General features: G+C 34.5%; 1 protein-coding gene across 2 annotated transcripts in view; it reads left to right on the top strand.

Moving 5' to 3' along the window:
* Window positions 1–27,042, top strand: part of HSPA4L (heat shock protein family A (Hsp70) member 4 like) — a 51,406-nt gene extending 24,364 nt beyond the window's left edge. For both annotated transcript variants that reach the window (XM_007091811.2, XM_042983936.1), the window contains exons 10-20: window positions 557–708; window positions 1,193–1,299; window positions 4,182–4,315; window positions 5,913–6,112; window positions 11,008–11,106; window positions 12,621–12,758; window positions 16,339–16,464; window positions 16,757–16,864; window positions 19,012–19,131; window positions 23,263–23,424; window positions 25,738–27,042. In XM_007091811.2, the coding sequence (XP_007091873.1) occupies window positions 557–708; window positions 1,193–1,299; window positions 4,182–4,315; window positions 5,913–6,112; window positions 11,008–11,106; window positions 12,621–12,758; window positions 16,339–16,464; window positions 16,757–16,864; window positions 19,012–19,131; window positions 23,263–23,424; window positions 25,738–25,929 (1,538 nt within the window). In that variant the 3' untranslated portion in view covers window positions 25,930–27,042. The remainder of the gene's footprint in view (window positions 1–556; window positions 709–1,192; window positions 1,300–4,181; window positions 4,316–5,912; window positions 6,113–11,007; window positions 11,107–12,620; window positions 12,759–16,338; window positions 16,465–16,756; window positions 16,865–19,011; window positions 19,132–23,262; window positions 23,425–25,737) is intronic.
* The last annotated feature ends 768 nt before the right edge of the window (window positions 27,043–27,810 follow it).

The following is a 27,810-nucleotide window of genomic DNA, read 5'->3' as shown; positions in this document are numbered from 1 at the left end:
TTTAATGGGGTAAGAAATGGTGAAAGCAATTAAAACTTCATTTGTTTTTTGAAGATTTGTATTTCTCATTTTACAGAGGAAAACGGCAATATGAATCTGGGCTTATGAAAGCAACTCCTGGCTCATGTTCTAGTTTGCATCATAAGTCTAATACTAGTTATATTTGGAGGTGTTTACATGTAAGCATATAGTGAAGTCTAAGATGAAAATAAAATGTAGAAAGAGGACATGATTGCTTTTTGTTAAGGTTTTTTGGTGATCAGTACCTTCTGTGGGTATTTGTGAGGTAGAAGTTATAAAATTGAAGAGCCCATGAGGTACTTGTCTGTTCTTAATGTCATCTGTCATCTGGACCAAGTGCAGTGGCTGACACATGGATATTATTACTTATTAAGCTTTGCCTTTTTCCAAAATTTGTTTTTATCTTCTTTCCATTTAGTCTTGTTTTGAGCAAATAAGATATCTGCTTAAAAAAAAAAAAAGTACTTTCCAAGGGCTTTGTTCATATTTTTATAAAGACTATCTTATTCTCAATTAAAAACATTTTGTTTTTCAGACTTGCAACGTGAGGACATAAGTAGTATAGAAATTGTAGGGGGAGCAACACGAATTCCTGCAGTGAAAGAACAAATCACTAAGTTCTTTCTGAAAGACATAAGTACCACGTTAAATGCTGATGAAGCTGTTGCCAGAGGATGTGCATTACAGGTATGATTATTAATCCTTTTTTTAGAATGTATATTTTGCCAGAAATGTGATTTTTTTAGAATGTATATTTTGCCAGAAATGTGATGACAGGCCTAAGGGGACCTTTTATATTATCTGTTCCAACCATTTGTCAGGCTAAAAATATATTGAAATTATTTCTGATAAATAAGTCTTGTGTCTTTCCAATTTATGTTTTTAAACTGTCCTAGGACAGTATGTCTGTACTGTAGTGCAAGAACATTTACTTTATGAATTCTTGTAATTATTCCCATTTAAAATTCTTTTTTGAGATTTAAAAATATTTTATATTTTTGTAAGGTCATAAAAAGTACTCTGACACTTGTAAATTTCAACTAGCTGTTACCAAAAGACAATTTTAAAAACATAATTTTACTACAAGGACTTTATTAAGCATTTCAATCAGGGTAGCCTGCGGTATGTTTTGTGTTTGTTGATTTAAATATGGTATACATCTTATTTTCAGTGTGCGATTCTCTCACCAGCATTTAAAGTGCGTGAATTTTCTATAACAGACCTTGTTCCCTATTCAATCACATTAAGATGGAAGACCTCTTTTGAAGATGGAACTGGGTAAGTTACTTTTAAAGCCTTGGTTAGAGCTTGTTGTAAATAACCAGTTGAACCTAATTTTCTCAACTAGAGTAATTTACACTTCTAATACTCTCAAATACTTTTAAGTAAAATGTTAGAAGAAAGGAACTATATAAAATATATAATCTATAAACCATGATGATATATTTTTAATTAGTATTTTATTATAAAGTAAATCGTTCTTACATTCAAATAAAAATCACAAGGTGGAAATATAAAAATTTAAAAACCTGCATCTGCCATACCCCAACTGCTACTTAGCACATTTTACAGAGGTAACTATTGTCAACAGCTAGGTTTCTATCTTTCCAGTCATTTTCTTTGTCAAAAATAAAAGCATGTACTTTGTTAATATATACATGATCATCTGTGTGTTTCCAGTGCACCTTGTTTTTTTAAAATATGTTATATATTACTTTTCCATGTCAACAGTGACTATTTTCTCAGCACTCGTGTGTGCCATAATTTAACCAATACACTCTGGAGTCTTATTTTTTTCTGTTCCAGGCAGTGCTAATAAGAACATTCTCATACACATCTCCTTGTTTAGTTGTGTTTGGTATATCTGTAAGATAACCGTATAAGACTAAAATTGACCCAAAGGATATGAACATTACTATAACTAGTACTGCAACGTTATTCATTAAAAGGATTATACTAATTTATATTCCTTTTAGCATTGCTGTGATTATCTGTTACAGCTTATTTTCTCCTGTGCTTTTAAACATAAGATTCTCAAAGTGAAAATAAGTACTTTGGTATTAGATTTGCATTTCTGACTATGAGCCACAATCTTTTCATGCTTTTATTGACACTTATGTTTCATTTTCCATGAACTGGCCAGGATTTAAATAGCTTGCTTCCCTACTAAAATAAAAATTTATGTTTCAAATAATATATTTGACTGCTTTTCAGACATAATTTGTATAATAAAATAAACCTGTTTTTAGTTGCTTTTAACTTTTTAGTTTTAAGTTGCTTTTAAACTTTTGTCCTGTGCTCTATATATTCATACCCCAAGAAGACAAAATTTTACCCAGATTCTAAAAATAGATTGATCTGAATGTTTTGCAGAGCATTTAAATGGCATGTATTAATGTCAATTTTGAGGCAAGAAATGCTGTTATTTAAAGTTAGTTTCATGCGCGCCTGACTGGCTCAGTCGGAAGACCATGCGACTCTGGATCTTGGGGTTGTGAGTTTGAACCCCACATTGAGTGTAGAGATTACTTAAATAAGTACTTAATTTCAGTTAAAGATACAGTGATCCAGAAAAAAATTATGTAAGAAACCTATGGAGGAGTTAAATTGAAAAGTAAATCTATCCTAGTGATTACAATAAGAAAGTAGGGGCGCCTGGGTGGCTCAGTCCCTTAAGCATCTGACTTCGGCTCAGGTCATGATCTCATGGTTCATGGGTTAGAGCCCCACATCAGGCTCTGTGCTGACAGTTCAGAGCCTGGAGCCTGCTTCAGATTCTGTGTCTCCTTCTCCTCCCCTGCTCATATTCTGTCTCTCAAAAAAAAACAAAAAAAAAAAAAAACAAAAAAAAAAACTTAAAAAAAAATTTTTTTTTAAGAAGTAAAAGATAATGTTGGTCCTTAAAAACTAGGATAGAGGGAAAGGTCCATGAATGTGGGATTTTCAAACCTCATAATTAGGGTTGACAATACAGTATTATAGAGTGAGTTTCTGGGCCACTAAAAACAAATAGTTATAAGCTATTTGTTACATTATTTAAGGAATAGGAGTTATGTAGGTTTTAAAACCTCCTCTAACAGAGAGGAAGATTTTCTTTTTTTAATTTATTTATTGGTTTATTTTTATTTATTATTTATTAAATAATATATTTATTATTTTTTAATTAATTTTTTTATTTTTTTTAATTTTTTTTAATGTTTTTATTTATTTTTGAGACAGAGAGCATGAGCAGGGAAGGGGCAGAAAGGGAGGGAGACACAGAATCCGAAGCAGGCTCCAGGCTCTGAGCTGTCAGCACAGAGCCCGACGCGGGGCTCGAACTCACGAACTGTGAGATCATGACCTGAGCCGAAGTCAATCGCTTAACTGACTGAGCCACCCAGGCGCCCCAAATTTTTTATTATTTAGTAATAAATGACATTATTATATCATTTGTAAAAATTGGAATATGGATTGTATGTTAAAGTATCAGTATAAATTTATAAAGTTGACAGCTGTACTGTAATTATTTTAGAGCATATCCCTATTAGGAAGTACACACTGAAGTATTTAAGGATAAAGAGCCATAATGTATGTTAACACCCTCCATTGATTCAGAAAAAAAATACACACGTACGGAGTGTGTTGATGAAACAAATGGAATAAAATGCTGACAGTAGTAAATCTAGGTAAAAGATATACAGGTGCCCCTTGTTCCTTGTCCTGTTTTTCGTTTTGGTTTGTTTGTTTTTTCCCTAGCTCCCTTAAAAAAAAAAAAACAAAAAAAACAAAACCTTTATTTGGAAATAATTTCAAACTTATATACCGGAGCAAAAATAAAAAGTGTTATATGTAACAAGTATTTTGGAAACTAATAAATAGCATTTGGTCCTCGTATGGGAGCAAAAAACTAGCCCTTGTGTATTGGCCTCAAAATATACCTAATCTCAGTTATTTTTTCTTTGCTTGATAAGATAGAATATGACAGACATTCTAAAAACTTGGAGCCATAGACCTACCAAAATGCATATTCATAGCCAAACCAGTAATTCTTTTTCTTTATATTTGTGCAGAGAGGTCTTCACGGTTGCTGCTATTGAATTAGGAATGACATGGATTCTGTAATTAGATTCAGATGCAACTTTCTATTTGTTTTTAAATGTTTTCTCACTCCATTTTAGGGAATGTGAAGTATTTTGTAAGAACCATCCTGCTCCATTCTCAAAAGTCATTACTTTCCACAAGAAGGAACCATTTGAACTAGAAGCATTTTATACTAATTTACATGAAGTGCCTTATCCTGATCCAAGAATTGGTAAGAGAACTCAAGAAAAAAATTTCATAAACTTTTGCTTTTTATAAATATATTAATATTTGAATCAAGGAAGTAAATAAATTGATATTTCAGCCAAGCACTGGATTTTTAGAGAAAGATATTCATACTTTCCAGAAAAACTCACAGTATTTCTGGAATAAGAGCAAGTTTTGAGTATTTTTTAATTCGTTTTTACTTCTGTCTTTAAAATGCTCTGTAATCTGCCTGAAAGGTTTGGGTGAGGGCTATTTTTTATGGAAAGACTCCATAGTAAGTTGAAATTGTGTTGCCAGACTGACTGTATATGACTCTAAATTTATGCTCCCTGGCAACAACTAGAACGAGTATCATTGGAGCAATATTAAGTGAGAATCAGGGACTGTAATATCCATTTTAGTTGGGTAATCTTTTTTAGAGATAAAAAACAAGTATGATTTTTATAACATTTACAAGAGAAGGAATCATTTGTAATTTTTTAAATTTTTTGTATGTACTGCTTTATTGATAGGCTAGAAAGGGAACAATGTGAATATTTCAAATATGTTATTGAAAGCAGTAAAAAATTATTGAAGGTGGAATTAATTTGCTAGGGCTTCTATAACAAAATACCACAAACTGAGTGGCTTAAACAGTAGAATTTATTGTTTACAGTTCTAGAAGCTTCAAGTATGAAATCAAAGTGTTGACAGGGTTCCTTCTGAGGGCTGTGAGGGAAGGATCTGTTCCAGGCTTCTCTCCTTGGTTTGTGGATGGCTGGCCATCTTCATGTTCACATGACATTCTCCCTGTATGTGTATCTGTCTGCAAATAAGGATACCAGTCATTGGATTCAAGTCCACCCTGATGACCTCACTTTAACTTGATTCCCTCTGTTTAGACACTGTTTTTCAAATAAGGTCACCTTCTGAGGTACTTGAGAGTAGGACTCATTAATTCATATTAATGTGGGAGTGGGAGTGTCCATTCAACCTATAATAAAGGTCAACCAAATTTTTTAGTTCTCAGTTTTTCTGCCTAGTATTCTCTTTCTACTATGGATATCATTATGTATTAAGATTTTTCAAAATAAAACATTTCTTAAAGTGAAAAGTTAATATGATCTCTGTAGGTATTAGTATCTGAGTAACTTAGCAATTTTGCTATAGGGCAAATAAAAATTGCTTTATTTATAAATTACCAAGATGATTATAGTGTTACAAAGCTTGTAACAAAAGTATAATTCCATTTGGTTTTCAAACTCAAGTTGAATTGTTATTTTGGTTTTAGAATAGCAGTATTATAAAATACTTAAAAATTACATTGCCTTGAGTCAGATTGTCCTTGGTTGAAATTCCTACTTACCTTTGTCCTTGCATTAAAGATTTTGGGCAGGCTGCTTAACCTTTTCTGAAACTTAGTATTAAGTTTATTAAGCTGTCAAAAAAAAAAAAATAGTGATCTAGGATCAGTGCCTTTCTCACAGTAATTAATCTGGATGTGATGATAATTTTGTGATTATTTGCCAGCATCAAAACGATAATAGTCAAATTATTGAATGAATGAATTGAATAAGTTAATCAGAAGCCCATGTGCTGATAAAAGCTCTTTTTTCCTGAAGGGAGCTTCACTATTCAGAATGTCTTTCCGCAGTCTGATGGTGATAGTTCCAAAGTGAAGGTTAAAGTTCGTGTTAACATCCATGGAATCTTCAGTGTGGCCAGTGCATCAGTAATTGAGAAGCAAAATGTAGACGGGGATCACAGTGATGCTCCTATGGAGACAGAAACTTCATTTAAGAATGAAAGCAAAGATGATGTGGTATGTAGAAATCCTATTGCAAGATTCCGCTAATATTATATATAGTTTCAAGGGGTGCCTGGTCAGCTCAATCATCCGACTCTTTGTTTCAGCTCAAGTCATGATCTCACAATTTTGTGAGTTTGAGCCCTGCATTGGACTCTGTGCTGACAACTCTCGCTCTCCTTCTCTCTTTGCCCCTCCTCCACTCACACTCTGTCTGTCTCAAAATAAACTTTAAAAAATTAAAAATTAGGGGCGCCTGGGTAGCTCAGTCAGTTGAGCATCTGACTTCAGCTCGGGTCATGATCTCACGGTTTGTGGGTCCAAATCCCACGTTGGGCTCTGTGTTGACAGCTTGAAGACGAGCATGCTTCACATTCTGTGTCTTCCTCTCTCTCTCTGCCCTTCCCTTGCTCACACTCTCTCTCAAAAATAATAAATAAACTTTAAAAAAAATGAAAAACTAAATATTATATATAGTTTCTTAGTCATAACTTATACTTAATGATCAAAAATAATCTGAGGTTTTGTTCTAAAGTTCTGTTGTAGGGATCAGTGTAAACTTTTTTTTAAATAAAAGCATAAAAGAATAATTTTAAATGCTCTACACTTTTTACATTTTAAACTCTTTAGAGGTTTTGCATCTTTTTAATAGCCTTATGTTAAACACATATGTGTGTTTGGAGTCCTCTTTCCTAAATTCTTCTTTATTTCCATTAAAAACACGTATTATGGTTAGCTTTTTAGCTTACAGATAAAACCAATTCAGATTGATGAATTTTGAACTATATGTGTACCTATTTTTAGATTGATAAAGCACATGGCTAATAAAGAATTTTTCTGGGCTTGGGGGTATCTGTGGCAGTTGAACAGAAGAGTGTACTGTACATTCAGTAACATTAATACAGATTTTTGACAATTTATGAAAGAGTTATGTGACCCTGGCATTATATTCATTCTTGGTGTACTATAGATGCAGGAATTTTAAGTGAACATGATTATATTCCATTACATAGAGATTTTATCTTTTTATATGTATACTATTATAAGTTATTTTTAATGGCATATGTTTTTTCCAACCATAATTGGAGATCTGCCCTACATTTTTTGTGTATTTGTGCATATTAAGAATGGATTTTGTTTTTTGTCAGATTTCAAGACCATTTTTCCCTTTTGTAGAGTTCATCTTTTTGTCTGTTTTTATTAATACTCCAAAATCCTGTACATTGATCAGAATTCTCCTTAATGTACTTCATTTAAGGATCATAGCATTTTCTTTCTTCTTCCCATGTATTATTTTGCTATTACATCCTTCCTTGAATTGAGGAAAAGAAATGCCCTGATCTGTTAATGAAAATACAATTTTTCATAAATTAAGAATAATAGGTGAAAAGTTAGTTTTATTTTTTTTGAAAAGTTAGCTTTCTTAATTGTAGTTCACAATAATTTAAGTCAGACATGTAAATTTTTAATCTGTTAAGATTTATTTTTACTAATATTGAGAGCACTACTGTATGCCTCTAGGATGAATTCTTCATAACCATTTCTGTTTTCTTCACCTCTGCTGAGACCTTTAGTTTTCTCTATATCGCGATTCTGGGGTACTAAAAACAATAATACGGCACCCATTTTTTCTGCTTCCCCTATTTTGTCTATGAGCTTGAGGTTCAGTTAATCTGTCCTTGGGAATAATTTGGATGTGGACTTAAAGGACTCAGTTGTGAATAAAAGGTATGAAATAATGACATCTGCTTTAGCTACTCAGAGACTTACTTGCTTATCAAGAGTGTTCTGCCTTATTGGAACATTTCCAAGTAGTTGATGTTCCCATATAAGGGATTTCTTCTAGATAAGTGAGATGTTCCTAAATACTCCTCCTACAATATATATAATCAAGGATAAAGGAAGGTTAACATTATGGATCTTATCCTTGGTGTTATTGGCAAGCACATTCCACATATATTGTCTCCTTTTAAATCCCTAGCACAGCTGATATAATAGGTGTTGAATAAATTAGTTTATTTCCAAATCATTGCTAACAAGGGGTGACGTTGAGTATCCTGTGTAGAAAACATCCCATGTACTGTATTTCTTAGTGGTTTTCTCTAGGATTTTTTTAATTCTGTATCCAGAAGTTTAAAACCATAAGGTTTACCCTCCACTATAAAGTCATTTTTCCTTTCCTCCCCAAAAATGTGAATCAACTCAGAGTACACTTTGGAAACTAATTGTTTCAGTTTTAGAGGAGAAAATAAGAGGGTTTTTACTCTACCTCAGCTGCTGACACTGCTGACTCTGATACAAAGAAACCCAGTGAGCAGCAGCAGGAGGAGTCTTTTTTTTTTTTTGTACATGAGTCAATTTATGAAATTATGGGCCTCATTTTTTTTCATTAAAAATTAACATAGCTTTGATTTTCCTAAAAAATAATAACATAGTGCTGACTTTTCTTCAATATAAAGATGTCTCAGAAAATTAAATTGATACTTCTTGGTGTATACTAATTAATACATGGTCATATTAAGAAGTTATCACAGCCTAGGCTTTATCACAAAACCAAAGATCGGAAAGACTGTGCTATTCATCGTACTTCTATACCTTGATTTTACTATTCCTCAACTGTTGGCCATTTGAGTGGTTCATCTTTTTATTTATTTTTTCAAAATATCTAATTACTTCTATGCACCAGGCGCTGTTTTAGGCACTAAGGATACAGTGGTTAAGCAAAGAAGAAAAGGTCCCCCCATCCGTTACCTACATTCTAGTGGGAAAAGACAGGCTAGAAGCAACAAGATACTATATAGAGGAAATTAATGGAAGGGGGGTGCATAGTGGAAATTAACTATGTGCTAGTGATGAGGTAAACCACCTGTGAGGAAGGAACAGGTAAGCCAGCCTGAAGGATGAAAAAGCAGTTTGAAGATAGGTAGTTGTCTGGGCAGAGTGAATAACAGGTATAAAGCCCCTGAGGCTGGAAGCTCTTTTTTGTATTCTTTGTTGTAACAAATGTAAGGGTAGCTGATAGATCAGTAAGATATAGGAGTGGAGAAGGTGGAGAGAGCAGCAAGAAAAAACATTTAAGAAAGGTAGATCAAGGGGCAAATCAGGTTAAAGCCTTTATAGTTCATGAAAATGATTCTGGATTTTATTCTTAAGTGCTTTTCATTCAGCAGATAACTAGAAGCACTAAAATGTGTGTTTGGATATAGCACTGAACAAAAAAACGATCTCAACCCTCTTGAAATTTAAAATCTATAAGAGAAGCCAGAGTCTAGAGGCACTTCCTTTATTTAATTTCCCCACTATGGATAATATTCCTATGAACATTCTTAAATCATTTTAAAAGGTTAACAGATTACTCTCAAATTAATTGTGAGATGCACGGTTTTCTACTCTTTATATCTGAAGTTGGGGTAGGTCTTGCAAATGGTTATTGTTTAACCATTGCTATTGCCGATGGCAGTCATCATGACATAGTTCTCATCACCTGTACGTGTGTGAACTTGGTTGCTCTTCCCAGTGGCATGACTAGGCAATTGCATCCTCTTGACATTTCTGTCAACAAATTGTTAAAAGACCATTCAAGGAAGGAATTCTCCTGTTGTTGTCTGAAAACAATCTGCTGACTACTTTTGGTAAGATAAAACACCATGATGAAACTTGCAGAATAGGTATCAGCGGCTTATAAGAAAATACCACAGACCATACCTAGACCAAACTTTTTAACGAAAGCTGGGTCACTAATGCCTTTGATGGCACAGAGGACAATATTGTGTAGACAAATACATTGAGAACTGAATTTATTTGAAAGAGTTGGGTTCTGAATGTGAAGTTTTAGAAACACCTTAACCACTTTATATTGTTTATCTTTCAATATATTCACAATAGAAGAGTTCTTCAAATAAGTATAAAGTAAAAATGCTAAGTGATCAAGCATTTTGGCCACTTAATTGGTAGCATTTTTTTTCTTATTAAATAGAGTTAACAATGTATTTGTGTCTTACTGCATTACTCCAACTGACCACTATCACTTTTTTCACCTCTTTTCAATCAGTGGAGGGAAGTTGTACAGTTGGAAGGTGCCAAGGGGTGAAGTGGGGGTGTAATACCAGAAATAATTGGCCTTTTTTTTTTTTTAATAATTGACCTTTTAACTACAAAGAATGCTGGTATAAATTATCTCCCAATTTATTTTTCTCTTTGGCACAAATAAGCATTTATTCATGATCACCTTTGGGGTATTTTGTATTTGCTTATTAACTCCAGATATATTAGAAGACTTAAATTATACTGATTCCTGAATTCCAAGCTTTCTTCTTTTTAGGAGGATGGTCATAAGTAAGGTTAAAAAAGACCAGAAAAATCCATTCCTTCTGATTATTTACCAAGTAGAGTCTATTTTGACAGTCATCTTGGTTGAGAATTTGTCTTCTAGACGTTAAAAAATCTTTGAAGTTTTTTAATTCGGAGACCTCTACTTTGACAGTTTCAATGTATTGAGTATTTTACTACATTTAAAAATATAGTTGAATTTATGTAATACACGTATTTTATATCTTTATTTTCTCACATTTGTAAATATTTTTCATATAAACATGTTTCATGTCACGTTTAATGTTCTTTTTGTAAGCTTACGTTTGTGACTTTTGGTTGGTGAATTTTAACTTGAGAAGTTTTCCATTTATTTTGTAGTTATTTGCCTATAGGTGAATGCAACTATTCATTCACATAGCATCAAATAGGTCATTTTATTTTATTGACCTGTTAATCTGTTTATTTGTATTCTCATTTGAAAAACAACCTTCTACTTTACTATGTTCACACTTTTCAAAGCAGGTTTGTACTCTAAGATGCTGTTTATTAATAATAAGGAAGACACTACCAATATTACAAATTATGTATTTTCTTTCCAGGATAAAATGCAAGTTGACCAAGAAGAAGGAGGGCATCAAAAATGTCATGCTGAACACACCCCAGAAGAGGAAATTGATCATACAGGAACCAAAACAAAGGTGTGTTTTATTGTTTTTATGGGGGTGTCTTTTTGAGATTGCTATTTCGAGTTAATGTATTCACTTTATAATGCATGCTTTTAATACACTTGATATTTTAAAACTTAGTACTGTGGAAAAGTATAGAAGGACACAACCAGAGTAAATACAATTCAATGAGTTATAGAGAATTTTTAAAAGAATGAACCTTAACAATAAAAGTAAAATTATCTCTCTGGTAGGAAAAAAGATGTGTTTTTCAGTAATTTTTTTGTGTTACTAAAAGCCATATAATCCCAGAAAAATAAGAAATGGAATAAGCTAAATGAAGAAAACTTAAATTGGCAGAACCTTGCATCTCAAAATTAACCACTCTAAGCATTTTGCTACATATCATAAAATATTTTGCTTTGTGCAAAAATATTTTTGAAAGTAAAAATTTAAAGGGTAACTTTTTTGAGAGTCATAATTTTACAAGACAGTCATTGCTGATAAAAGGGAGACCATGACCCAGTCGCACAGATGAATGTGCTTTAAATATCATCTTCAACAGATTTTTCTAAACTAAGAATTTAATCTGTGTTGGTTAATTGTATAAATTTTTTCCAGAGGTTAAAAGGTTCCATTTTAATTCCTGGGCTCTCAAGCAATATACAAACTGAAACCCATTTTTCTAGATTTTTTTATTTTACTTGATTTTTTAAAATATTTATTGTCAAGTTAACTAACATACAGTGTATACAGTGTGCTCTGTGCTTCAGGAGTAGATTCCCATGATTCATCGCTTACATACAACACCCAGTGCTCATCCCAACAAGTGCCCTCCTCAATGCGCATCACCCAATTTACCCACCCCCCAACCGCCTTCAACCCTCAGTTTGTTCTCTGTATTTAAGAGTCTCTTATGGTTTGCCTCCCTCTCTGTTTGAAACTATTTTTTTCCCCTTCCCTTCCCCCATGCTCTTCTTTTAAGTTTCTGAGATCCCACATGAGTGAAAACATATGATTTACTTGATTTTTTTTTGCTTTAATTGCTTAATAGCTTGAGATATAGTTTACATACCATACAATCCATCCATTCAAGTGTACAAGTAAGTGGTTTTCAATATACTCACAGTTTTACAACTGTTATCACAATCATTTTCTCAGCATTTTCATCACCTAGGAGCTGCCCAACAGTTTTCCAGAATGGTTCAACATGTTACAGTCATGTCAGCAATATATGAGGGTTCCAATTTCTCCACATCCTCACCAACTCTTGTTTTCTTTTTGTTGTTTTTTCATTACAGTCATCCCTAGTAGGTATGAAGTGGCATCTCATAATTTTAATTTGCATTTCCATCCCAGTATTTTTTATGTAGAAAGATTTAGTGTACACAGTAGAAAATACTATCTGTATTAAAGTAGTCTTTAGTAGAAGGGTAATAGTTTTGTTTGGTTTTACATTTCTGTTTTATGTGAAATCACTTTTTAAATCTATTTTTAAGCTAGTTTTAGAAATTTATACTTCTTACTTTTTTTTTTTTTTTTTGCAGTCAGCTTCCTCGGACAAACAAGACCGATTAAACCAGACCATTAAAAAAGGAAAAGTCAAGAGTATTGATCTGCCTATTCAGAGTAGCCTGTGTAGACAATTGGGCCAAGATCTTCTCAACAGCTACATTGAAAATGAGGTATATAAATCTGAGTTGATGTTGAAATAAGTGGTAGTATATTCTAAAATCTTTGTAGAGGTCAGTGATTATTTCCACCCCCCACCCCCCGCCCCGCCCCAGTTTGGGGGAACTAATCCATAATTCTTTTTTTTTTTTTTTTAATGTTTATTTTTTGTAGGAGAGAGACAGAACGTGAGTGGTAGAGGGGCAGAGAGAGAGGGAGACACAGAATCCACAGCAGGCTCAAGGCTCGGAGCTATCAGCACAGAGCCTGACATGGGGCTCGAACTCAATTTGTGACATCATGACCTAAGTGAAGTCAGTTGCCCAACTGTCTGAGCTACCCAGGCCCTCCTAGAACTAGTTCATAACTCATAAAGAATTATTAAATCGTTGAACTACTTTATTTTGGACAAAATATTGAGCTGTATATTATGTGATGTACAGTGTAGCTTTCATCATAGTTATGTGAAAAATGTGTTGTCTTCACTATAAACAGTACTAATGACTCTTACCTGCTTTTACTGTGTAACAGTAACACCCAGCAGACATCATATGGGAAGTATTTGCAGCCCCCCTCTTCTAATGTATTGTTCTTAAAAGTCAAGGCTCTATTCAAAATGTTTTCTGACTTCCATTTAATACTTTTTAAGATCTGTTGTCATTCTTGAAATTTTCTTTACATGTCTGTGTGTTTAATTTTTATAGTCTTTTGAGGAATAGGGTTTTGTTTCTTGACTAGCAATTGTATAAGAAGTAATTTTATCTTTAAAACTTTTATTTAAGTACTAGTCCCTAATTTCTATAGGCTTGGCTGGCATTAAAGGTGAGTTTTCTTTGAAGTGCCTCATATTCTCCCATTTGCTGCACATTATTCTAGGAATTTCTTTGAGATATTTTGACTTTACAGTGCTTGCTCTTTTTAGTACCTACCCATACTGTCTATTCATTAACTATTAAAGGCTGAATTTTCTGTGAAGCAAGCATTCCTGGAAACCATAGGTAATTCAGTTTTGAGACTTATTTTCCCAAAGTAATGAATTGTAGGCAAGTGCAGCTATGGCAAATTCTGTGTATAAATATTCTTAAGAATGTATAAACTTTTCTTAAGTTTTTAAATGTTTATTTTAAATTCCAAGTGTCAGTGCACTGTAGTCTTCTGTTTAAAATACTGTGTTTCTGTTGAAAATTTTGTTCAAGTATTACAATCCTCAGATTATTTATTTCTTTGCTTTAATTAAAACAATCATGTTTGCTAACCTGTTTAAAACACTTTGATATCTTAATTAATCCTCACAACAAACCTATGAGGTAGAAATACTGTTAGAGATCTGTGTTTTACAGATGAGGAAAACAGGAACAGGTAGACTAAATCACCAGATTTAGTGGCCAGAGAGTAACCTTTGGATTGGGTCTGAGTAGTCTGTCTCCAAAGCTCAGCATCGCAACCACTATACTATATCCCCTCCCAGAGCTAACATTTATTTAGCATGAGTTATATGCTAGGCACTATACTAAAATTTCATGTGAATTATGCCAATCTTATTAACAGCCCTAAGAGATAGATAGAAGTATTCTGTGTTTTAAGGCAAGAAAACTGAGACTTAGAGAGGTTCAGTGACCTTCCTGTGATCTCAAAGCTCATAAATGGGGAGCCAAGGAATTGAACCCTAGTATGTACCATGACATAGACTATGTCTGGTTTTTAAAATAGCTTTATTTTTTTTATGTGCATGTATTTTTGACAGAGACAGAGCATGAGCTCTGGAGGGGCAGAGAGAGAGGGAGACACAGAATCTGAAACAGGCTCCAGGTTCTGAGCTGTCAGCACAGAGCCCAATGCAGGGCTCAAGCTCATCCTGAGATCATGACCTGAGCCGAAGTCGGACGGACGCTCAACCAACTGAGCCACCCAGGCACCCTTAAGATAGCTTTATTGAGATATAATTCATATACCATACAATTCACTCATTTAAAGTGTACAATTCAGTGACTTGGTATATTACACATTACTAATCTTTTAAACTGATAAAATACGCCATTTCGACTAAGTGCACAACAATTCAGTGGCATTAATTACATTCATAATTTCATGTAACCATCACCACTGTCTATTTCCAAAACTTTTTCATAACCCAGTGTGTCTGTAATCATTAATAACTCACTATTCTTCCCTATTCCTCATCCCCCGGTAAACTCTATCTACTTTCTGTCTCTGTGACCTTGCCTATTCTAGAAAACTCCTATGAATGTAATCATACAGTATTTCCTTTTGTGTCTGGTTTAGTGCACTTAGCATGTTTTCACAGTTCATCCATGTTGTAACATGAATTAGAACTTTATTCCTTTTTATAATAGAATAATTTTTCATTATATATATATTTCATTTATCCATTCATCTGTTAGTCGACAGCTGAGTTGTTTCCACCTTTTGGGCTCTTGTGAATAATGCTGCAGTGAACACTGGCATAAAAATAACTGTTTTGAGTTCCTGTTTTCAATTCCTTTGGTTATATACCTAGGAGTGAAATTGCTGTGTCATATTGTAATTCTTTATTTAGCTTCTTGGGGAACCACCACACTTTTACAAAACAACTGCAGCATTTTACTTTCCCAACAGCAATGTACAAGGGTTTAAAATTCTTCACATCCTCACCAACACTATCCATGTCTTTGATTTATAATCATTCCAGTAGGTGTAAAGGGGTTTTGGTTTGCATTTCCCTAATGCATTTTTTTTTTAATTGAAGTCTAGTTGATACACAGTGCTACTTTAGGTTCAGGCGTACAGCATAGTGATTAAACCAGTCTATACATCATGGTATCCTCATCACAAGTGTAGCTATCACCTGTCACTGTACACTATTACTATGCCATTGACTATATTCTGTGTTGTACCTTTTATCCCCGTGACTTACTCATTCCATAACTTGAAGCATGTATCTCTACTCCCTTTCACTGATTTTGCCCATCTCCCCACTTCTCTCCCCTCTGGCGGCCATCAGTTAGATGGGTCTGTTTCTGCTCTTTATTCATTTGTTTTGTTTTTTAAATTCCACATGTAAGTGAAATCATACAGTATTTGACTTGTTTCGTTTAGTATAATACACTCTAGGTCCATTTATGTTGTTGCACATGGCAAGATTTCATACTTTTTATTGCTGAGTAATACTCCATTACACACACACCCCACATCTTACATCTTATTTATCCATTCATCTATCAATGGACACTTGGGTTGTTTCTATCTTGGTTATTGTAAATAATGCTGCAATAAACATAGGGGTGCATACATCTTTTTGAATTCATGTATTTGTTTTCTTTAGCTAAATACCCAATAATGGAATTATTGAATCATATAGTTCTATTTTTAATTTTTTGAGGAATCTCCATACTGGTTCCCACAGTGATTACACCAATTTACCTTCCCACCCACACTGCACAAGGGTTCCTTTTTCTCCACACTTGTTATTTCTTGTCTTTTTGATTCTAGCCATTTTGATTGATGTAAGGTGATGATCTTATTATGGTTTTGATATGCATTTCCCTGATGACTCTTGTGCATATTCTTAATAGCTAATCTGAACATTTTGAATAGGGGAAGATGATAATGCAAGATAAATTAGAGAAAGAAAGAAATGATGCTAAGAATGCTGTTGAAGAATATGTATATGATTTTAGAGACAAGCTGGGCACAGTCTATGAAAAATTCATCACTCAAGAAGTAAGTCTAAATTACATAATTTTTTATTAGAACTATTTGTTTGACAGTGTTAATATGAATTATGTAAACAAACATACCAAATGTGTTACTGTTGTCAATCCCCTTGAGCCACATTTAGGAATGATTCTTAGTTATGTCTCCTAATTGCAGAAGTATGGTGAAAAACATGTTAATGAATAAAAAGCCAGAGAAATCTGAAATTTAATCTTTTATACTTGAGAAATAGTCTGTCCTTCTTTGATAACTTCTAAGGAGAGCATTTTCAGTCAGTGTCTCTTCAATGTATAACTAGGACTTGAATAAACTGTCTACAATATTGGAAGATACAGAAAATTGGCTTTATGAAGAAGGAGAGGACCAACCTAAACAAATTTATGTGGATAAGCTTCAAGAACTAAAGGTAAATTTTTTAAAGTCCGTGTTAATTTTGAATAGAACATTGTTTTCCTAAAAATTGTGATGTAAAAGCACATCGTCTATTTTTAATAAATACATTAGAAAATACTAAGGTATGTGTAAGAAGAAATGTTCTCTAATCTTAAAAGCAATTTTAGAGGTCAGTAATGCTATATGGTAACTGAAATTAAATAATGTATAATCATATTTATTCAGACACTCAGATATAAATATGTAGCAGATGGCTGGAATGTGACCACTTTTACATTAGGCATTTTTTTCTGAAATGTTATTAAGAAGTGATTTGTGAACCTGATCCCTTCTTATCCATTGGAGGATACACCCTTTCTCTGCTTCTCCCCCCTTCACTGTGCCGTGATTTTGAGGAGTATACGCTGCCCTTTTGTATTTTCACATTGCAACTGATGTGGACACCTGGCCAGTGAAGAAATTCCAGTTTCTTTCACAAAGAAATATGGAGATGTGGCAACCAGGTCTCCTTTTTCTAGGTCAATGGTATGATTTTAAGAAACTATCACTATTACTCCTTTCTTTCTGCTTGCCTACCCTACCCTGAAAAAAATACTTTTAAATTCAGATTACAAGGATTACAGGAACTTGTCTTTTCTTCTTAGTGTGCATCATAGCAGTACTTTAATGTTCACATGAATTGCCATGGGCTTTTATTGAAGTGCAGACTATGATTTGGTATATATGAGGTGGTGGGCCCATGATACTGCATTGCTAACAAGCTTCTAAGAGGTTCTGATGCTGCTGGTCCCTGAGCCATTCTGAGTAGCAAGGGAAATACATAGATGATATTGATAGGGTTCCTAGGATATGGGAAAAGGCAGCCCTTTAGGATTGGGTGAGCAGAGTATAAGAGAAGTTACTTAAAAGCAAAAGCAAGTATCTTGCAAAAGTTATAACTGTCTTCATGCCAGTAAACTACTTTCAAACAGAATAATTAGCAACCAGGAAAGCTGATCTATAGCAAAACTAGGCTTTATCACATTTTAGCTTGGTGGTGGTGTTACTCCCCATCTCCCTAAAAGAATGTATGTATTTTGGGTAGTAGGAACAGCCAGGCAGCTGAAGTCAGTAGAAACAACTAAAAAGCCCAGCAGCTCTCAAAAAGGATTATTTCACCCCAAATATATAAGTAACCATAGAAATGAATGTTGTACAAGTTTTCACAGGCCTTAGTATTTGGGGGGGGGGGTGGCTTTTAAGTTGGCAGTACTTGGTCCTTTTTCAGAAACATTTACAGTAAAATGTATGATGTAAATAGACGAAATGCAATATGTTGTCCTGGAACAGAAAATTATGAAATCCACTTAAAGTCTGGAGTTCAGTTAATGGTAATGTACCAGTGTTGGTCTCTTAGTTTTGACAACTGTATATACTGTGGTAATACAAGATATGTAAGAAGTTAACATTAGAGGAAAGCAGTGAGAAGTACTTGATGCTCTATTATTTCCTTTGTAACTTCTCTGAAAATCTAAAATTATTCTAAAATAAGCTGATTTTTTTTTAAGTACATAAACTATCTACAAGAAAATAGGTATTCATTCTTCTAATGCATCCCTTTCCTCAAAATTCCGGAGGCTGTTTTAACATTCCAGGCACTTGGGGCAAGGGGCCAAAGGTTTGTTTTTTGGTTTTGTTTTTTTAAGTGCTATACTTCCAGATCCAGGATTTCCATCTAATTAACAAACATAAATAATATTCAAAAGATAATACTGAATATCTGGAAATACTAGTAATCATGTTGCTTACAGAGTTATAATAGAAGTATTTGCGACCTGTGTCACATAAATTCTGCATGCGATAATGTCTTTATGGCTAATAGGTTTGGAAATTTTCAACACAACTTTGAAGGAATTAAAAGTGTTGCCTTTGGATTTGACAGGAATGAAGAAGTGGTAATCTTAATAAATGAAAGACATAAATCATTAGGCATCCCTGTAGGATTGCATAAGGAAATAATCACTGGAATTTATTTTCATGTAAGGGAAATAGAGAAGCCATGTTTTGATCTGGCCAGCTTTCTTTCCTATTCATCATCATGTAAGGGTCCAATAAAACTTGTCTTCTGTTAAAAGTCATTTTCGGTTAATAACTTTTTCTTTCAAAAATTTTTCTTAATAGAAATATGGCCAGCCTATTCAGATGAGGTACATGGAACATGAAGAGAGACCAAAAGCTTTAAACGACTTGGGAAAAAAGATTCAACTTGTCATGAAAGTGATAGAAGCATACAGAAACAAGGTATTAAAGTCACAGGGCAAGCTGCTGCTGATGGCATGTGTTTTATAGTACATGGTAGGATGGGGCAATAAGTTCTCAGCCACAAAGCTGTAGCAGTCGTTACTGCCAAATTCCGGAGACCTTGTACTCTAAACTTACTATTTTTTTTAACATTTGTTTATTTTGAGAGAGAGAGAGTGGGGAGAGAGGGAGAGGAAATCCCAAGCAGGCTCTACTCTGTCAGTGCAGAGCCCTATGTGGGTCTCAATCCCATGAACCATGAGATCATGGCCTGAGCCGAAACCAAGAGTCAGATGCTCAACCAACTGAGCTACCCAGGCACCCCTATCTTTTTATTGGAAAATTACTGTAAAGGGTACTAATATATTTAAAATACAGTGTAGTTATGCTGCTTTAATCTCTTTAAATTACCTAAAACCCACACTTCAATCCAGTGACTAAATCTAGCATTTTCTTCTTAGAGATTTCATTATTGATACAATGAAAGAGAATTTTTCTTGGAACTTTTTTTATTATAGGCCTCTTGGAGACTGGACAGTGCTAGACTTTATTTTGTTCTTTTGCTTTTGGTTGCTCTCTGTCTTCCAGTCTATGAGACATTTGTGATCTCCTGTACCCTTTATTCTTTTAGATGCACACCCAAATCTATATACCCTTAACCTGCCGACTGTTTTTAAGCTTCAAATATTTAGTTACATCCAAAAGGAAATATTTATATAATAGTAAGATATGACAAAATTAGGCTTATCATTTTTTCCTCTAAACTCGATGTTAGCAGGCTTTTTTTTAAATGAACAAATAGGGGCGCCTGGGTGGCGCAGTCGGTTAAGCGTCCGACTTCAGCCAGGTCACGATCTCGCGGTCCGTGAGTTCGAGCCCCGCGTCAGGCTCTGGGCTGATGGCTCAGAGCCTGGAGCCTGTTTCCGATTCTGTGTCTCCCTCTCTCTCTGCCCCTCCCCAGTTCATGCTCTGTCTCTCTCTGTCCCAAAAATAAATAAAAAAAAGTTGAAAAAAAAAAAAAAAAAGAACAAATAGTGAATATATTAGGTTTTATAGGCTAACTGTTCAGATCTGCCATTGAAGTGCAAAAGCATCCATATACAGTACATAAATGAATGGGTATGGCTGTGTTTCAAAATAACTTTATTTAAAAACGCAGGGGAAAAAAAACGGCAAGTAACAGGTTAGATTTGGCCTGCAGGACAAGTTTGCTCGCCCTTACTTTGAATAAATATTCACTATAATTTCCCCAGTTTTTATCATGGGAGTTAAAACTGCATCAGTAAGCAGGAGAGGGTAGCACCAGATTCAGGCAGGTTATCTTAATAACTTATGTTTACCAAACAGTGAATTTTAAACACTTTTCATGGATTATCTCTTTAATCTCACAAGGATATATCATAAGAAAACTGCAGTGCTTAAGCAATTTGTCAAGGATTACACTGGTAGTAAATGATGCAGTTAGGATTAAAACTTGAACAGTCTGGGGGCGCCTGGGTGGCTCAGTCGGTTGGGCGGCCGACTTCGGCTCAGGTCATGATCTCGCGGTCCGTGAGTTCGAGCCCCGCGTCGGGCTCTGTGCTGACAGCTCGGAGCCTGGAGCCTGTTTCAGATTCTGTGTCTCCCTCTCTCTGACCCTCCCCCGTTCATGGTCTGTCTCTGTCTCAAAAATAAATAAACGTTAAAAAAAAAAAAATTTTAAAACTTGAACAGTCTGAAGTTAACATACAAACTCCTATCACCTATGCTACTTTGTACTACACAATGTGTAAAAAGAGGTTGCTTGCTTTACAAAATAGATTTGTAAATTTTGTAACATAAGATTACAATCCAGCCAACCAGAAAGAAGAATCCAGGCACTGATTGCGAATGTGTCCACCGCTGTCAGTGTCCAAAATGTCCATACACGTACAAAGAATAGAAGGATAATGGAAAGGTAAGACGGAAGCAGACAAATAAAAACACCAAGAATATTTCAAATATGGCACTGGACATCCACATAACAATACATGGCCCCATGTTCCCCAGGCTTTAGCAGTCTTGACTATGCAGGTTTAAGACACCAAAGCAAGACGAGACTTCACCTACATTCAGGGATTTTGAATTTTTCTTATGTGCTGTCTTCAGTTCAAGATGCTGGAACTACAAGCATCAAACAAAACATTGAACCTGTTTCTAATATGCTTTGGTAGGGAAAGGTAAACAGTAAATAAGTTACTTCAAAGGAGTCAGATACGGGGGCACCTGGGTGGCTCAGTGAGTTAAATGTCCGACTTCAGGTCAGGTTATGATCTTGCAGTCTGTGAGTTCGAGCCTGCATTGGGCTCAGTGCTGACAGCTGATAGCTGACAGCCTGGAGTGTACTTTAAATTCTGTGTGTGTGTCTCTCTCTCTGTTTCTCTCCGCTCACACTCTATCTCTCTCAAAAATGAATAAAAAATTTTTTTTAAGTAGATAGGGATAAAGGACTATTGAAAAAGTAAGGAACCACCAAAGGTGGAGGAGATTTGTGAGAAGGGCAGACTAATAAGATGATAAACTGTTAGGAGAGAACTGAAGGGAGGGCTCAAGGTGTAAGATAACTGTAAGGGAAAAGTTGTAGAAAAAGGGAGAGCAAGTTACAAAACCTCAAGGGGAAAATGTGTTGAAGGAACAGCAAAGAGGCCAGTGTGGCTTAAAACAATGGGAATGGGATTAGAACCTAGTGCCTAGTAGGCTATCATAAAAGTTTGGCTTTGAGATATGAAACCATTGATTGGAGGGTTTTTTTTTTTAATGTTTATTCATTTTTGAAAGAGAAAGCATGAAGAAGGGAGGGGCAAAGAGAAAAGGGTACAGAGGATCCAAAGTGGGCTCTGTGCTGACAGCAGAGAGCCTGATGCAGAGCCTCAAATTCATGAACCATCAGATCATGACCTGAGCCAAATTTGAACACTCAACCAACTAAGCCACCCAGGTGCCCCCCATTGGAGGTTTTTGAACATACAAGTAACAGGATATGATTCATTTTTTAAAGGATGTGGAAACAGACTCATTTAGACATTATTAGAATAACACAAGGAATGATAGAGGCTTGAATCTTGCATATTGAAGGGGGAAAGTAGTAGTCAGATGTTTGCACATTGTAAGATTTGGTGATAGATTTTATGTAAATGTGACAGAGGAGTCAAAAATGACTCCAAGGATATGGCCTGGAAGGATGAAGTTGCCATTTACTGAGATGGGGAAAACTGGGAGGAGTAGGTGGGGGTGTAATCAGGATGTAATCAGGGTGTAATCATTTTGAAACATAGGTGGTCATTTCATTCTTTATAAATGGAAATTCAGGTTGGAAGTTGGATATAGAGTTGGGAATTCAGGGAAGAGGCTCGGGCTAGATATCTTTTTAAAACATGCATGTGAAGGGATGAATGGGAAGGAATATAAGATGTGATCCATGAAATAGAAGGGAATTCAGAAAAATGTGGGGACCCAGAAATTGGGTCTTCTACAAGCAGAAGAAGAATACGTGATGAAGCTTTATAGTTGTAAAACACAACATCCCCATTCTCCCAGTTCTTTGGCTTTGGAGTACTCTTTCATTCCCTTTCTCTTTATTTTCCATGTCCCATCTATAATCCATCAGGAGATCCTCTTTCTGTTGCATTGCCATTTCTTTCTCATTACCATCCTAAACCCTGACTTCTTAGATTACTTTCTGTATGTGGTAGCTGTAGTTGTGTTTTTCAGACAAAATTTTATTTTGTACTTCTCTTTATCAAGAACTGTTGTTCTGTTATATATATACTGAGAATTTTCTGTCTAGCTTGCACTATGCCTTTATTCCCCTACTTCTCTTTATTCCCTAACAACTGAATTCCATGCAGCTTCTTTCTTAAGTACTTTTCCCTTGAATATTCTGCACTAGTCATTTTTTTAAAAAACCTGACTTCTTCAGAAAGACTTTCCTTTTAAAAACCCACATTGATATTTTTCTTTCTCCCAGTCTCTTCAGTTTTGTGTAATTTGTATCTGGCTTCTTCACATGGGTATGTGGGAGGTATACGTTCAATAAGAGTCTAAATCTTTTAAACGGAAATTATTGTTGCTTATGGAAATATTTTCTATTAAGTAAAAGCCTTTTTTTAATAGGATGAAAGATATGATCATTTAGATCCAGCTGAAGTGGAAAAAGTTGAAAAATATATCAGTGAAGCCATGAATTGGCTGAATAGTAAGATGAATGCACAGAACAAACTAAGTCTCACTCAAGATCCTGTGGTGAAAGTCTCCGAAATAGTTGCAAAGTCAAAGGTAAGTAACTATGAAACTTTCTTTTTAATGGGTTCAAGCCATTAAACATTTTTTTTTCTTATTTTAGAGAGCACACACAAGCAGGGGAGAGGGGCAGAAGGAGAGAGAGAGAGAAACAATCTTAAGCGGGTTCCACACTTAGCACAGAGCCCAGTGTGGGCCTTGATCCCACATCCCTGGGATGATGACCTGAGCCAAAATCAAGAGTCAGATGCTCAACCGACTGAGCCACTCAGGCACCCCAAGCCATTAAACGCTTTTATTGGGAGCCATACTTTAAGCAATAATCAGCTTGCAAAAGAACTTAGAAAAACAAATTTAAGGCTAAATTTTAATTTTGCAAAAAAAAAAAAAAAGATTTCTAGGTGGGACATCTCTGTTCCTTGATTTAGTCACATGAGGCTGTGTTTTTAAATTTTAAGTTTACTACACAGTGAAATAAAGCAATGTGACAACTTCTTACTGTTACATATGTCAGACTTTTCTAGACTGGATGAGACTTCTAAATCTCCATTATAAAACTTTGCAGTGTAGGTTTTTGACATCATTTGAAATCTCTAAAATTCTATGGTAAAATCTTATTTCTGAGATAAACTTTCCAGCCTAAAAAACATTACTAGTGAAAATATCAAAGATTATCATAGAAAACACCGTGAAAAATATTGAGATGAACTTTACAATAAAACTAGCATTTAAGTAGAAAAATGATTAAAGACGTCAGAGAAGCAATTGACAAAAGAAAACATACATAACTCATCCTACTAACTCTCCTTTACCCATCTTTTCTTTTCACTGGTCATGGTTGTGTGTTTACATTCATAATCTTTGTCACAAGTTGTCAAGGGTGTGAAGAAACGGATGTTTTCCCTGAGCAGCTTGGTTGAATTTGTTTCATTCTTTTTGTATCAGTATATGTGTAGAAATTTAAAGGAAGTATACGTACCTTTAACCCAGAAATCATAATTCTAGGAATTCATCCTAAATTGATCATTACACAAGTATAGGAAGATAACCTTCCTGGTAAATTAGCAAAAAGTTGAAAGACACAAATACCTGTAAGAAACTAGATAAATGGAAGCATCTGTACAACACTTTGCAACCATTACATGATTTTAGATATGAAGATGAGTACAACGTATATCTTTTAGATATAAAGATTTAGATATAAAGATTTTATATTTACATATAAAGATGAGTACAACATACTGAGTGAAAAGTTACCTCGCTATATAAATTAGCACGTTCATAGATTTGTAGGTTTGTATATATGTGTGTGCGTGGACATGTATCTAGAAGGATGCTCCCCAAAATGTTAATGTTACTCTGTAGAAGATGAAATTCTGGCTGATTTTTTTTTATGCAGTGTGTTTTCAGGTTTTTTTTAAAGAAAACGATATTTTTTTTTTATTCAAATCAAAGTGTTTTCCTTTTGAGAAAGTTTTGCAACAAAGTTATAATAATTTACTCCTAATCAGATGAAATATAGAGTGTGATAAGAGCAGTTTGCCACTACAACACTCCCCCAGTGGGGTGCCTGGATGGCTCCGTCAGTTAAGCGTCCAACTTCAGCTCATGTCATGATCTCACAGTTTGTGAGTTTGGGCCCCACGTTGGGCTCTGTGCTGACAGCTCAGAGCCTGGAGCCTGCTTCGGATTCTGTATCTCCCCCTCTCTCTGCTCCTCCCATGCTCATGCTCTGTCTCTCAATAATAAATAAACGTTTACAAAACAAAACATTCCCCCAAGATGTTAGTCCCTGTCTTTCCTTCCCTCTCCCAATCCCTGTGACACTGGTCTTGAAAGATTTTAATGGTCTTTTATTTCTGTGTTAAAAAGAAATAAGGGCAGAGAAAATACATTGTATTTATTTTAAATTATTAAGTTGCATTTACATTCATGACTTATTTTCCTTCAACATAGTTCTATAATTCCACTTATTAAAGCTGTTTTTGTGTAAATATCAGTTTATGAAATAGGTGTTATTTGACAGAATTCTCATAACAGAGCATCAGGCGTAATTTAAAGGAATAAATTAAAAATTATTTCTTCCTAAGTAAACTATATTTAAATTATGAAGAACCAGTTTTTAGGGAGATTATATACAAGGAGTATTATTATTAAAGATTGAAGAGTTCTCTGTCAGCACTAACAAGCACTAACCCAGAAGTAAATGCTTCATTGAAGTATTTGAAGAAACTTGGTTATCTGAGCTAACATAAATTCAGGAATGTCACATTAATGTGGAATTTAGAACGTTAATAGTAACTTACTCTGTAGTAATTTTAATATAATCACTTCTCTTCATGTCTTTAGGAACTGGATAATTTTTGTAACCCCATCATTTATAAGCCCAAACCAAAAGTAGAGGTTGCTGAAGACAAAACAAAAGCTAACAGTGAACACAATGGACCAACGGATGGACAGAGTGGGACTGAAACTAAACCAGATATGACAAAAGACAGCTCCCAGCATCCTAAATCTTCTGGAGAGATGGAAGTGGACTAAGTCTTAATTTTACCTTCACATAATTCAGACAGTGCAAGCAATCACCAAGGTCCATTCTTCCTTTTACATGTGGTACACACAACATACGTTCAGTTCTTAACCACATTTTGTCATTTGTTTTTTGGAGTAGTTTTGAAAAGTGTTTTATATTGAGTGCACTTCTGTTCATTTCCATTGCTGCTTATGTGAAGCTTTAGCTGAGAATAGATTTATAAGTCAGTTTAAGCTTTCCTAATATATGTTATATCAAATATGCGAGACTGATATATAGTTGGCAACAATCTACCTTATTTAAAGCTTCTACTTGGATAAACCTCAGCTCCTGTATTTAGGAGAGGATACTGTTTTGCACTATTGCAGAAGCATAGGTTTAATTGCATCATCATTTTGAAAAACATTGAAATTGATGTGGTTTAAAGCCACGGAGGCACTGACTTTTTTCTAGTTATTGTAGTTATAATTTAAATATTAAAACAGATAATCTTATTGGTGTGCCATGAGAACTCCAAAGTGCTGTCATCACATAAATAAACTAAATCACATGTTGAAAGGGAAAACATACAATTTTTATGTTAAGGTGACACCAGCAGTTTGCATCTTTTATTAGTAATGTGGATTGATGTTTCCTCAGAGTAATTCAGTGTCATTTTCACTTGAAACTTCTGATCTATTTGTCCTGAAGACCAGCTGCTGCTAACGTAATACTAGCCTAAAGATGAGGCATTTTTGATGAAAATACCTTCATGTTAAGGGGCAAATGCTATTGACCGACTCAGATGTTCATGTGTGATGTTGATAGCCTTGTTTCAGTTTTAATAGTTGTTTTGTTTTTCTTAATTGACTTTGTTAATATCTGAACACAGGGTTGGGAGAAATGGCACAATGTACTGCATTATATACATTTATCACTGATTTACATAATGTTAAGAAATAGATAAACACTTAAATAAGCGGTAATACTTGAAAAGAAGTACTTATACCGTAAGTCTTAGGAAATAATGCTTGTAATAAACTTAACTATGTTACACATATCAACAGGCATAGAATGTTACATAAGTGTAATATGATATGATGTGATTAAATTATAGTTCCTGCTGTTACATTACCTGTTCAGATCTTGGCTCCAGTTTTGGTGCTTCTTATATATATTATATGGGACAAGGGACTGTGAAATTATGATATTTTAAGACTTAATCAGTGCTTCATCACCAGACTTGTTCACGTTGTTCAGTTCTGTCCAGAGGCTTGAAACCATTTAAGTATGGGAGCAGTCTGAAATGACTTTTCAGACCTACGAGAGGCATAGACCATGCATGGCACTTGTGTTTCATGCCAATCAACTAGATTAATAACCTAAGTTAAAATTTTGAAAGGCTCACTTTTTCCCAAAGCTAAAACCTTTATATTAAGATGAATTAATAATGACTTTCTTACATAGTAAAAATTGAGAGTTTAATATCTTTAGGGATAGTCATTATTTCTCACAAATAGTTCTCTTAAGAGAGATTTTGTTTCTACAATGTAGTCTGCACTGAAAGGGGAGCATATGGAGCAGTGCATTTTGCAGGGATTTTTATTCATCCTTTTTGAGGGAGATGTCCCTTTTTTGCATTAAAAAAATCATATAGACCCAATATATTTTTAATGTCTTCTAGTCTTTAAACTTCTCCTTGTCTTAATACTCTTAAAGTGAACTAATTATATCCACTAGTAATTACTTTCTTTTTAAAGCATCAGTTGGTTTTCATTTATAGGTTGAATATATAGGTTCATTTCAGGAAGAGAGCATCAAGGTTATGAAGGAGTATTTCAACAGCACACATTAGGGAGTTCGTAGCTCTTTCTTGAGTTAACAAGAAAATCTCCACCCACTTCGTTAGG

This window comes from Panthera tigris, chromosome B1, assembly GCF_018350195.1.
Source record: "Panthera tigris isolate Pti1 chromosome B1, P.tigris_Pti1_mat1.1, whole genome shotgun sequence".
NCBI lineage: Eukaryota > Metazoa > Chordata > Mammalia > Carnivora > Felidae > Panthera > Panthera tigris.
This window is presented reverse-complemented; position numbering and strand designations above follow the sequence as displayed.